At 31.4% G+C, this 14,496-nt stretch overlaps 1 protein-coding gene across 1 annotated transcript in view; it reads right to left on the bottom strand.

Annotated features, from left to right (window-relative positions):
• Smp_132250 (hypothetical protein) overlaps window positions 1–14,496 on the bottom strand; it is a gene marked incomplete at both ends in the record, with an annotated part of 29,876 nt that overhangs the window by 6,215 nt on the left and 9,165 nt on the right. Inside the window, 7 exons of the mRNA XM_018798945.1 lie at window positions 465–567; window positions 1,624–1,715; window positions 6,235–6,327; window positions 8,673–9,729; window positions 11,459–11,576; window positions 11,625–12,124; window positions 13,220–13,304. Of these exons, the coding sequence (XP_018650783.1) occupies window positions 465–567; window positions 1,624–1,715; window positions 6,235–6,327; window positions 8,673–9,729; window positions 11,459–11,576; window positions 11,625–12,124; window positions 13,220–13,304 (2,048 nt within the window). The remainder of the gene's footprint in view (window positions 1–464; window positions 568–1,623; window positions 1,716–6,234; window positions 6,328–8,672; window positions 9,730–11,458; window positions 11,577–11,624; window positions 12,125–13,219; window positions 13,305–14,496) is intronic.

The following is a 14,496-nucleotide window of genomic DNA, read 5'->3' on the forward strand; positions in this document are numbered from 1 at the left end:
GTCTTGAAAGCAGAATACATTTTGTCAATCGACTTTCTGATTTGGTCAATTACCTGGGTGAGTCAACACATTTTATGAAGTAAGTTTAGGGATTGAATGTAACTAGTGCAAGGTTGTGTAAAATGAGTTTACTTTACGTGTCTCCTAGTTATGTTATCTGGTCTACTTTTATTACAATATAATATGCAATGAACATTCGCATACATTTTAATTCTTTTTAAATAAATTTCTACTGAATATCGTTCAATACTAAAAGGTATTTGGTGTATCCATCTGTCCTAATACCTCATTATAAACAAACATTCTGTTTAAACTTGAAAATATCAGACTACTGAATTAATTAGCGGAATTTTTATAACGAAGTTATCAAATATAAATCAAGCTACTACCATGAAATCCACTTTGCTTCAATACAAGAAATATAATGAGTCGTCAAATTAGTAATATGTTTTTCACAAACATACTCTGTATCGAAGTAACTGATGTGCACTTCGTGGTGATGGAATACGTTGTCTCTGAAGACCTAGGCAGTGACGCATTATTTCCAGCCATTGGTTACAAAGAAAGCTGTAAAGAGACAGAAGGATTAAACTGGTAAATTCATAGTAATTAAGTATTAAGATACATTACTTCTATAAAATTGTTATCATTCTTAACTTCTTAGTTTGTAGAATATAGAAATACATTGATGACATAATTAGTTTGAGCTAGTTTGAACAAGCACATATTGTGAACTAAACTATTTAAAGTATACTCTTAGTAAACTCTTGGCATTATTTAACATTTTTTGCCTAATTTTTGTTAGTAATATTTGCATATCAGCAAAAGTACCTTGTAACTATTCAACTTTATTAACAGGATACTTGATAGAAAGCCATTAACACATTATAGCAATATATAGATATAGTTGTCAAATGATTAAAGGAATAACAAATTTTTGAGTTTACACGAAAAATACATAAACACATGTGTATGCATACATTTATTCGTGTATTCAGAATGATACTAAACAAAGATACCTTAATCAATATCTAGATACCCTGGCAAATCTTAAAATGATTTTTAGTTACACTTTGGTTCCGGCCAGACAAATAATATAAATTGTACTAGCCATTTTTACTCATAATATTAAAGTCCTACAATTGAAACACAGTGTTAGTTTGGTCGTCAGAGAGTATGATTAGTAATGAATTAAATGACATTGTTGTCCTGAATAACTATGAAAAGTTAGTTATTAAATCATTCACTTCAGAGATCATAACATCACAAAAGAAAGCCTATGAAAACTTATAATGAAATGGATTATAACTGATAGTGCAACATCTGACACGACCTGATATTTTATGATTTATTAACTCCTCATTATAAAAAGTAACCTCTCTCAGTATCTAATTACCATTGAATCTAATTAAGTCACCAGATCTTTATCCCTTAGGCTTGAGTGAGAATAACTACTTTTCTTGATTTTAAACAAATTGGTAATAACACTATTTGTTCTCATTTTTGAGGATATATGTGTAAAGATATTCCAAACCATGAAACAAAACAAGAACACATTACATTCTGTAAATTTTTAGAATACTGAATTTAAAAAAAGTAAGTGAGTACAGTTAATAGACTAACCTTATTTGTTTCATTGATTCAGTGAGATGCTTTGAAAGGGATTGTAAATCATCATTTGGTGGAATATTTTTAAATAACTTTTGCAAACTCTCCTAACAAACAAAGTATGGTAATTAATATGATTATGTATATTTACAGTTTGTTTAAATTTTATTAAAAGCTTAGATACTCATTTATAATAACTTTTTCTTTAATAACCTCATTGGTGCAATTTTAATGATAGGATTAAGCCCAAATGTTGTTTGTATTAATTCTAAGTCTAAATCAAACATTCGTCTACCATACATGAAAACTGTGAAGCTGCAGAAGTTATTTTATCTAGTTTTAAGTGGTCACTGATCACATTTTTGATTTGACCACTTAGTCATGTTGTGGTATGGGTTACTTATATCCACATAAGTAGTATATGGTGATGGTCAGGCATAGAATGTATTTCAGTAGAAGATCGATAAAAAAAAGAACAGGAACAAAGCGCAATCGGTATGGAAATGCATGAACAATGAAATCAGAGAAGACGGACTGATATTTGCAGAAGGGACAGTCAAGATCGAGACAATTGATTGTTAGTTTGCAAATTCATTGTTTATTGTATGGTTATCAGGTTTTAGTGAGACAATCTGTAATTTGTGCTTAAATACATTTGATTGTCCCTACTCGTGTTCTGTTCACTACAATGTAACTCTTCATTACGATGCACTGTAATTGTGTTTCGATAATTACAGGTAACCAAAATATGACTGTGCATCTTGGTATTGTATTCGTTTCTTGAGTATTATGGTCCCTGAAACTATCAAACACTTACTTAATATGCACTTATTTTCAATAAACGCTTTACACCTGTAAGAAAACCATTATTAATAGTCAACAAATGATTGTATCACTATTACAACTACGTAAACTGCTAATATTTTTGGATGAATAGTTTATTGGCTTCATATTCTATCCATAGAGTATTGACAAAATCAGGTCATTTGTGAAATACTTTTTACATGTGCTCCATATTGAATAAATTTTTCTAAATCCTTGATTCGTCTAGTTTTCTATATCACAATTGAATACTTTCTCCAGAATATGAGAATAAATCATCCATATTTTTTAATTGTATATTCATTGTTTAAATAAATGTTAAATTCTTTGAATTTTGTACACTAATGAAAGAAAGTAGAGTTAGTATCCAATACTAATTAATAGTAATGAATAAGATATTATCACACACCTTAACTAAGTGTAAAAGACCGTGAACTTATTTATTTAGGTACTATCATAAAAAGCTTATTCTGGGAATTAAAGCAGACTATGATCGACTTATAGAGAACTGATGATAAATAAATCTGTAGCACGACTGAGTGAATGAACCTCAAGACAGATTTTACATCTCTATAAAAGAAACTACTATAGTTATAATTATCAGCATCAAGATTTGAATTGATAAAGTCGAATAAATCGATTTGGTGGTCGTTGAAAATAACTTGTACAGCTACTTCTGATCTGATTAGTAGATTCGACAGTTCCACAGGATTATTTCGGGGTCTTTTCTGTGGTTTAAATGTTCTTTAAGATTGGGATTTTATAAATATTTTATTTCTGTAAAAGGATTTATCTACAGCTGGCTTACGTTTACTATATAAAAAGTAATAAATATTCATATTTATACCTGGACTCAGTAACTAAGTGGATGATATGTTAGCGTTTGGAGTGAACAGTACTGGGTTCGAGTCACAGAGTAGATATGAACTCTAGGGTGCAAGTACATCTAGATTATAAGCTCCAAATATTAAGGAACGGGCATCTTGGACTTCAATAATAACTATCATTCATCTCTGCTTAGAAACATTAGAATTATGATTACAGCTCAACTAACTAATAACTATGTAGTAAATGTTTATTTGGGTTACAGACATTTCATTTAGTGAAATATGTTCACTTTAATTAGATCAGTGAGTCAATGGACTATGTTCGCCTCTTTAAAATGTAAATCAATCAAAATGCCTAGGTGATAATGCAATAGAATTGACTGTTTAAAAACAATTCAAGGCACTAATTCTGCATTTTAACAGCTGTTATCCATTAGCATTTATAGTATAATTAATCATGCTTTACTAGAAAAAGAAAATCTTCCGTAAAACTCTTACATTCCTTTTCTATTTTAGTTAAGGCTTAGAAATCCAAGTTAGTGGCTAATGTTTTTTTTTAATTTCATCAATTTCTTTTTAAATTCAATGTTTTCTATTTAATAACTCCGATCGACTGACGATATGTTCGTACTATCAACTAATTCAGTCGGTGGTTTCCTAACGATTCTAAGGTTGGGCTGTGCGGGTTAAGTGGGGTCGTTTTGTGCCAAATATGGATACTAAAAATTCAGGGTATATACACGATATTAGGATTATAATAGCTTGATAACAAGTTATGAAATAAAAAACATTGAATTTAAAAAGAAATTGCCGAATAATGTCAATCTATTTGAGAAACCTTAAAGTAGCTTTATAGGTTATATGTAAGCATTGATGCGACACTTCAAACAAATGAAAAATATCCTCCAAGTGCACCTTAATTTCAAGCTAATTAATTCCAATCAAAAATCAAAACTATGTCTATATTTTGAATTGCTCTTTGAACTAATAACTTCATGGGTTAATGTTCATTTTATTTACTAAAAATAACGCCTTATTTATACTTATTTTCTTGGATCCATGCTATGACCATACAGCATCATATGATAACGGCTAACACAAAAGTTGATCAATATTGGTGCTTACATGATTAGTTATATATGTGCAATAAAAATCAATAAACAGATAAATAATTGTGGCTAATAGATATATTTCGGCTATATGTTATTGAGACATTCAGTATTGTGGTTAATTATATGTTGATGCTTTATGACTACTAGTTGGACTGAAAACTAAATCTATGTCCTGATATAACTGAATGGTTTTCAGTAAATTATATTCCGTATCAAGAAGCTTTTATTTATGCGAAAATTGTTATATACGTAGAATCGGTATAAATTTCCTAATTCTATAAAAAATCGATTATCATCGATAGTTTAAAGCACACTGTGTAGAGATTTATGCTGTATTAAACTAAATATTACCTAATCGCTTTAACATAAACATTTATGCTTGTTTTATAGTTTAAAAGTAATATTTCACATCGTGATTTATTGAGAAATCTGTGTATCTGATCTGTACCTTGGCTTTCTGTGTTCATGTTCGATTGTTATTAACTGTTGTATTCCCATTTTTCCTTTCATGAATCTTATCCAGGGTTTCCATAGAGATCCATTCTTTATGATGATGTTTCTTGCGTCCCAGTACTTCCTGGCATGATGAAATCAGTGCTTCTTTAATTTTTTCATATTGTCCTCCATAGAAGTTTTTTATTTCAGTAGATCTTGTAATGCTTGGAACTTGTTGTTGAGAGTTATCTTGAATTGGTTGAGTTTGTCAATATATCGAAGGAATGGGGCACTGAATCTTTGGAATACTGTTTGTCCAGTTGTTCAATTCTTCTTTAGCCTCAGTTTTACCTTGGCACCCACTAGGTGGTGATCTGAAGCTATGACAGCTCCTCTTCTGGTTCTCACATCTTCCACTGACCTAACTTTTTCACTGGTGCACGTATGATCGATCTGGCTCTCCGTGGTGCAGTCCAGTGAGCCACACTTGGTCTTGTATATGCGTTCGTGTGGAAATGTTGTGCTGCCTATGAACAATTTGTTGAATGCACATAAATTTGTAGATCTCTTTACATTCTTGCTCCTTTCTCCCAGTCAATCCATGTCGTCCCATGATATCTTCATATCAAGTGTTGTCCATTCCAAATTTGGCTTTTAGGTCTCCTATAATGATGATAGTCGCGTCTTTTTCTGAGCACCTCTCTACGATCGATTGCAGCCTCTCATAAAACTAGTCCTTATCGTCTTCATTACAATCACCTGTGGGTGCATGACACTGGGTAACATTCATTGCGATTCCCTCCTTCTTTGTTTCGAAGAATGCTTTGATGATTCTAGACCCATGAGATTCCCATCCTATAAGTGTTTTGATGACCAAAGTACAACATCACCTCTACCAAAGCTAACGTTTTCTTTTCAGTTTGGATCCCCTGGGTCTCACTTATTACAAGCACTACCAAGTTGTGTCTTCTCATTTCCGCAGCCCAACCGTCTTCGTTTATCCGGGCTTCGGACCGGTATTAACCCTAGTAGAGCCACAGGCGGAGAGATTTACTCCCACTTATTTCAATAAGGTAATCAGAAGTGCGACCTACCGATTAGTTTGTGCTGTGGTTAACTAGTTTGAATAGATAAAGTAAATTAATCATTTACAGTATAACAAACAGTGTTCAAGTGTATATTATTTCATATCGATCAAACCACTTTTGTAAGAGTGGTTAATAAGAAGTTTGTAAATATTGCTCACACTGAGATTGATTTATATCGTGCAATGATATCGGTTGGATAACCTTGGAGAACTGAAGTGTACCTTAAAACCACTGTGTTAGAATCCACTGGTCTAGTTAAAAAGGATATTAATTTAGTTTAAATTTCTCTTAAAAGGTGTATATTCAATTATATTTTTTATTTGTTACTAAGTAGCTACTTACTTCTTTCCGTTTTCTGCTCATTAACAGTTGTTTGTTTTGATTTGTATTATCGACGACTGAACTCAAAAATGGTAATTTAGATAAAACAAACTGCTATTAGAAAATAGTGATGAATTAAAAATAGATAAAAAGAAAAAAACGGGATAAATTTATGTTCACTTGAAAAACAGCAAAATATAAATGCAGTGTATATAATATGATATAAACTTCATCACCAGCTGTAAGTCATATACAACATGGAACCTGGCACAATACACTAGTGGAGCTCTATAAAATTCTGGAGACTAATCGTAGAGTTGTACAGTATTAACAATGTCAGTAATAATAGTAGAAGAAAAGCTTAGGCATAGAAAGAACAAAACGTATAAAAAGATTTCGCGACTCAGGGTCTAAGGTAAGAATAAGGGTGAATGAACCCACACCGCTGTTAATGGCGTGTATGTATCATCAAATATTTCAACTAAATTATCACTATTAGCTATCGTATTATAAATTCTACTACAAGTTTCAATATATTATGATAACCCATTTATTTTTCTAGTAAGTACATACTTTCAAAATATATCAGTAGTCTCCATAGACTACATAAACATTTCAGGAGTTACTCCATATAAAAATTCGCTAGTGACTGACGAGTCGCCATTCTGAATAGTAATAATGGGTAATTGCTAAACTTAAAAAATTGATAAAATAAACAATTTTGTGCAGTTTCCCTATTAAGGAACAATTTTTTTGACTAAAGTGACGCCGATAACTTATAGGAGACTAGATTTCGCCGCTGAATTGGTAAGACGCTGAGCCAATCACTTGGAGTATGCTAGCTTTAGCTCTGTTTTCGTTGATGCTTTCTTTGATCGAAAGTCATCTTTCTTTCACAAAATTATTTTCGTTATTTATTGATCACTCTTTTACACAATATTGTTTGTTTTTATATATTGCGGACTTACTATCTACAACTAGCAAGTAGTGTAGAGAACTAAACGTATCTTCATTTGTTCTGGTAACACTGATCTGGTTAAGAATAATTATCCACCATAAATAATCATCCAAATACATTTCATCTTAGTAATTTTTACAACCTTCGAAAAACCTACACTTCCCATAGTCCTTAGTACTAACTTAATTTCAGTGGAAAACAAATTTAAGCAATGATACAATACATTGACATGTTAGTGTTTTCTGGAGTGAAAATCTAGCTCAGAGCTTTATTTCTGTCCCCATTTTCACCAATTCAGAAGACACTGAATATGTATCCAATCCATAATATCTGTTGAAACATCCTCATTAGAAGAAAAGCACCATTTTGTATCTTTCATCTAGTTACTTATTTTTCGTTATCAAAGATCACCGATAATTAGACTTATGTTTCTATCATTCATTTTAGAACTTCATAAAGAACCTACATAGATGAATTTCATTCGAGTTTTAAAGGTGAAATGCCATCTGTTTATGAAGTTTTCAGTTTGCACTGTATATCATTCAATTACATTACATAATTCTAAGTGATACCGAACCACTCACGTCTCTAGCAAAAAAATATGTTATTTGTATGAGTCAAATTTACAGAATGAGTCAATACAAGCATAAATATATTAAGTCAAAACTTCATATTAAGACTTCATGTTACAGGAGTTGGAATTGTTGTTTTGATTTTTTTGGAGTTTCGTTGTTCAATCCCTGACGAATAATCAGAATATTTTGTATGTTCTCAATTCTACTTCGAATGTTCAACCATTTTTCTAGTTGTTACTTTCTCATGGTTACAGTATAAAATGCTTAACAGTATAATTAATTTTATGTATCATGGTTATCGTTTTTATAAAGTAAGGATTGATAATAAGCGTGTATTTGGCCCATTACCAAGTAGAAAAGAATGAATAGGGGGTCAGATCATTTATTCGTTACATGAGGTGGCTATCAGTAGCAGCTTAGCAACGTTGGGTCAAGTAATGTAATGACTTACTTGTTGTCAGATGTTCAGTAATTGGGTAGATATCTGACAGTACAGCACGATATTTTAGGATAATTTGCGAAGTAGCACGATCGATATTCATTGAAAGTAATTGATGATGATCGTATAACACTATTACCCAAATTGAGTAGGAAATCTTGTCCAATAACGGAGTGATAACCCAGCCATTATGAAACGTATAACCTTTCAGTTGTATCTCGTCTAGGATAGTCGGTTTGCGGAACTGGAGACTGATAAATTAAATTGCAATAGCTTCTAAGTCCTCTAATTGATATCACATATTTTGGATTTGTTTAACATCATATGAACTCAATAATTAAAGAGCTAGGAGGTAGCATACACTCATTTCAACTAACAATAATATCGACAGTGACAAAAACTACAACTTAGTTTTGCTTTAAATCAAAAAATACTAGTCCCGAAAATTTTTGTTCCATACATACAAACTCATAAAAAGATCATTTACCTGTTTGAGTTGTTTTGATTTATCCTCGAAATTCATTGGGTGATCATATGTATCACATTCACCACTATCGTTTGAGTAGAGGTTTTGAAAACAGTCAATAGTAAGTATCACATCCTCTTCTGTCTTAAATATTATTGTCAAATCATGAGAGTTTGTACGAACTAATCTAATGTAACGGTTTAAATTTATATCCAATGTAACTGGATATCTTATTGTTGGGTCATGTAGACTTTTTTCTGTGAAAGATGGGAATTCATATTCTAATTCTCCATTAGAATTTTTAAACACATAACAATATTCTTTTGTAAAGATAGCGTGAATGTTAGCTGGTTGAAGGTTATTTATGTGGTCAGTGCTATTAAATATTGTAGTATTATTACTATTAATATTATGAGGATAATATACAACACCATCTCCAGATGGTGTAAAATGTGCAATCAATGGACCTATATTAAATTTTTTATCATCAACATCTTCATTTTGTAAATTGTCATCGACTTTAGTTTGTTCAAGATAAAATTCCGAAAAATTACTGCCACTGTTCATACTACAACTACTAGATATATTTTCTCTAACAGAATCTAGTTTTCTAGCAGTGTTTCTAGACTTCTGGATTAATTCGGTACTGAAACTATTATCTTTTTTATTGTTTCTCGATATTTCATTATCTGTTGTTGATGATGATTTAGAAAAGTGTGAATTATATATGTTATCAGTTTTACCAATGTCCGTATCCACTTCTGACTTATACGATAACACTCGAGGAATACCAAAAATCGATAAATAAAATCCTGTTCGGTGTTGAACATTCTGTGTTCCTAACATTGGTATACCACTACTACTATTGATTGTAGTAGAAGTAGTAGTGATAGTAACGTTTGTGGTAGATTTTTGTAAAGGTATACATGGACTTTGAAGAAATTGTTTAGGTTTATTTGCTTTATTTACTTTCCCTTTATTTACTGATGATGAATCAGAATTATCAAGATTTTCACATGGTTTGTGATAAATTAAGGGACTTGATGACCATATAATAGCTGGTGAACCACAAGGATACCTACATAATTGTACAAATAACAAGTAGAAAGAAATTTACGAAATATTCATTGACACGATCAAGCAAACAAATATAGCGGCAGTATGGTTTAGTTTATTTGTGCATCATGGTAAATATTCAAAATTTGTTCCTTGTTAAATAAAGTTTCCATCAATAATAACTACTCAGTAGTGAAGCAGTCAACCCTCAGGTTTGATAAGCAGCTAATTAATGCACCAAAAAATCAGGCATATGAAACCATCAAAACTTCTATACAAATATTTATAGGCATCAATTGTTGAATTGTGCAAAAGCACAAAGAAAGAAGAATATCAAACCGATTAAAAGTTGTTGTGATAACCAACAACCATAATGAAATAAATGTACCTAAGCAGAAATTTATAGGAATTCAAGTAAAAGATCAATTTTTGCCACTGGGATAGATATTTTTCTATCAAATGCACAATGGTATACGTATTTTAAGTATTCAAGTTGTTATTGAGCCAGTCTTTATACCTGACCCGCAAATAATCGATAGTTCTAACATACGATTAGGTAGATTTTTAACATTGACATGCATTACTTTTTGGACAGTCTCAGATAAATAATCTGGCCGTCTGATTATTTCCATATATACAGAAGTATCCACAGGTAGGTATAATGGTTGAGATGGTACAGTATATGTGTAATGAACCTCGAAGACGGAACTATGTCGCAGTGTTGCATTTAAATCTATATAGTCTCAGCGATTTAATAAACGTTGTGACTGCTGAAGATTACGCAGAAAGGTAAGTAGACTACATTTCAACAGTGTGAAAGCATTAGTGGTATGTGATCTCTGAAACTAAAAAAAGTCTATAAATTCTATTAACTTTCTGTTCCCACTCTAGAATACACAAGCCAAAAGTGTATAAAAGAGTTTATATATCAAGAATGCGAACTCATAAATGATTAATGGTTCAAGGGACAGAGAGATAAGTAGTAGCTGGTTGTTAACTTAACCTTTGTTGGGGAGAAAGTCGCTAACTTTTGGATAATCATTTTGTTTGGCTTTAAGCAATACAGAACATCATCATCACCCCATGGAGATCATCAATGAAATCTCCTGGTGTAAAGAGAAACAAACAAGTCATTCACCTTCGAGCATTCGTGTACTTCCCAAAGATAATAAACAATCACTACTGTAAAATGTCAACGAATATTAAGTTTATCTTCAAGACTGTCTTAACTGCTTCTCTCTGTAAATTCCTGAAAACAGTGTTTTTGTTTTTGATCTGCTGTCTTTTGTCGGTGTTGCAAAACAGATTGATGTTGGTTTCAAAACACAGATTAATTCAAACATCTTTTTAATTGATTATATTAAATTAAACTATTCACGTTAACGGAAATTAAACATAGCAACGTAGATGTGAATACATAACTGAATAGGTGGTCGTGAAATTTTAGGTACTTGTCTGAGAAAATTCGATCTGAAATTTTTTCGACTTTAAATGTTTAAGATCATTCCTGTATACTTGACTGTTAATATTAGGGCAGCAAATTGAAAACCAGGATCCTGATTTGTTCTGGATAAATAATAGTCATTATTTTTCTGGACTTCCTCCTGGTAATTTGTTTTTTCGGGTATGATTTGGAAGATTTAGTTGAAAGATCCTGCGTATGTTACGATTCACCCTATCTAATCTCTTCAGAGTATGATTTATGGCGTTTGTTAAACTTTATTTCACTCAAATAAACCACTATAACTTACCGAACTGTTAATGTACCATCTGTAGAATATGAGACCCATGGATAAGATTGTTCATGTTTGGTACATTGATTAGTTTTCATTAAATCCTTCTGTGACTGTATAACATTTGCCAACTTTTCTAAGTATAATTTTAATAAAATATTAGACGATTTATCAACTTTTTCACTTTTATTTGTATACAGAGTAATTTGTGATGGAATTGATTCTATTCGTTTGGTAATGCTTAAATTTGTGATTGTTGACAATAAGATATTGTCCATTAAATCATGTTCAATTTTATTGAATAAATCCTTTTTATAAAACTGTATTAAAGCAGAACTTGGCACTGAAGTAGCTGATGTTATTTGATATAATTTCATAATTGGCATTCTAATTTTTTTAACTCTATTAAAACCAACTTTAAACAAGAGGGTGATTTTATTATCAGCAAATTTTTTATCTACTGACATGTTATTGTTAGTGGTGTCTTGAATTACATTGTAGTCGATATCATTAAAATCTTTGTCATGGTAATTCATTTGTGTATAGGAATTCATTTTACGATTAACCAAAGGATTTCTTGGCATAAAATTAAATTCTTTGAGGTTTAACAAGCTTGAATAAAGGATGTACTGTGGTTCACAATAACGAGGAAACTGTAAGTTTTCATAATTATAAGACACTTCACTAGAATAAAAAAGTGGTATTAAGCAAAAATGCATACATAATTAGAACTGTGATCGAAACCGATCACATTCAGTAATTTTTATATTGATTGCTAGTAATTTGGAACAGGACTAAACTTTTATGAGGATCAACATGAAAGTGGAGAAAACAACATTTTAACGATACTGAAAGATAGTAACCCTAAATGAAAGTTCAAATCGACAGGATGACTTCGACTGGAGAACACTATTCACATTCCTGTGTAAAGTTGGGGATCAAAAACAGATACTGAATGTGTTTATAAAAAACTGACATTAACTAAAGAAACATTGAGGAAAAAAAGTATGAACGGTTGGTATCTCTAATGAATTCTGAATTGGTAATCACAAATTGTCGTGCTTACCGTTAGATGTGAAAGTCCAGGATTCAACCCAATGCATAGTTGGGATAAAACACCTAAAAGTTCCAAACTATCAGTCTATGATAAAAACGCCTTCTGAAAATCATGTGTTAGTAATATATATATATATATATATATATATATATATATATATGACTTTTGATCTTTGAAATGCGATCAGGACTAAAGACTAAGTAAGTATGATATTGATTACTATTTATAGATCAATCTGTGCTAATATCTCAGTTTTATATTAGGGCGATCACTACCCGAATAGCCCAATGGTAATATTTCAGATTGTGCGAGCTTGACTCCCACAGGGAGCGTCAATTCCCTACGGATTGGAGGTGTGCTTTATTAACAAGTGCTAACTAGCAAGAAACCTAGATTCACAGATTTTTACCAATCACTTCCAAATACTTAACGTCAACGAAGTTTTCATCAAATCATCTCGATTGGTTACAATGCAACTTGATCAATAAATTTGACCAGTGCTTTAAGCATGACATAGGTTATTACTCCATAGACAATCACTGTGACTTTATTATTATTGTTATCATTCTCAGTTTGACTTTGTAAAGTTTACAAATTCAAATTATAATCTTAAACCAACTTTTGAGTTCCTGAAAACGATTTAAAACAAATTTACCAGATAAATAAACTTAAAAAGAATTTTGAATTTCAATAATAATAGTAAACGTTCTGTTGTTACTCACTTTTTCTTCAGAGCGATTGTCAATCGTGAACACACCCATTCTATTGTGTCCATAAAACTAATTAATATATTTTCATTTATCCATCCTATTAAATAAAAAGCTTAAATTAGACAGTACTGCTATGACTTTTATTAATAATAGTTCAATCTTTTAGTTCAGTCGATTGACTATATGAAATAAGCTTAATGATTGTTTGAACAACTTAATGAGATTCAGTATAATGGTCTTTTTACTGCATATATCCGGTAGGCAATTCTGTTTTGGTGTTTCCTTAACAAAACAAAAATATCAAAAACGGATTGAATTTTCTTATTTTCTATTTTCTCACACCTAAGGAATTTAGCGTGATTTATCGATAATCATAGTTAAGAGTACCCTATAGTTATGTTCAGTCTTACTTAGCTGTCTATCTGTGTCTTCTATTTTATCTACGTCGGAAGGATGAGGAGGGCACTAAAGAAACTCGTAAAACATAATAGTTATTAAACCTGGACTACCTATCAGTACAATAATTAAAAGCATTATTTAAACTAGTTATTTTGTATAACTAAATACATCATTATGAGTGTTCAATAAAACGAATATTAGTAGGTTGGATATTAACCAACTTAACCTCAAATTATAGGCACAAAATCAGATTGTGGTTCACCTAGCACGACCTTGGTGATTTACATACTTTTCACAGACTGTGTATTGCTATAGCATATTTACAAGAATGATTTGTATGTAGAAGATTCCGAGCATATGAAAATATGATAACTAATACTTTTGAAAAAGATTTGTTGTTCTTTCTTTATGAACGTTTATATTCAACGTCTATATTCACTTAGTATTGTTTGTTTGAATCTTCCCATTTATATTTAGGACTGCAACTGGTCAGTCTCTAATTGGCATATGTGCATACTGTGCGTATTGCCTCGATATAGCCTTAATTCAAAAGCATTGTAAGCAAAGGGTGGATAGCGGCCAATGAGTCATATTTTGATCTTGTTCATTATTCGCTTATTAACCTTGGCTATACTTTTATATGAGCATATATGTGTACACTTCGTATCTTATTCATCATATGTCTGTCACTCATTTTTGTCTGACTATAAATGTTGATTAACGCTTGCTTAAATCGGGTTGGCTTCCCAGCCATCTCCGATACGCATCATCTTTTGCCTCGCTCTCGAGTTGGCTTCCCAGCCATCTCCATTGCGCATGATTTTTGCTTCGTTCGCTTCATCACTCTGATTCTCTGGCCAAAATCATGACTGTAGAAAATATATGTATCC

Source organism: Schistosoma mansoni, chromosome 3, assembly GCF_000237925.1.
Source record: "Schistosoma mansoni strain Puerto Rico chromosome 3, complete genome".
In the NCBI taxonomy this organism is placed as follows: domain Eukaryota; kingdom Metazoa; phylum Platyhelminthes; class Trematoda; order Strigeidida; family Schistosomatidae; genus Schistosoma; species Schistosoma mansoni.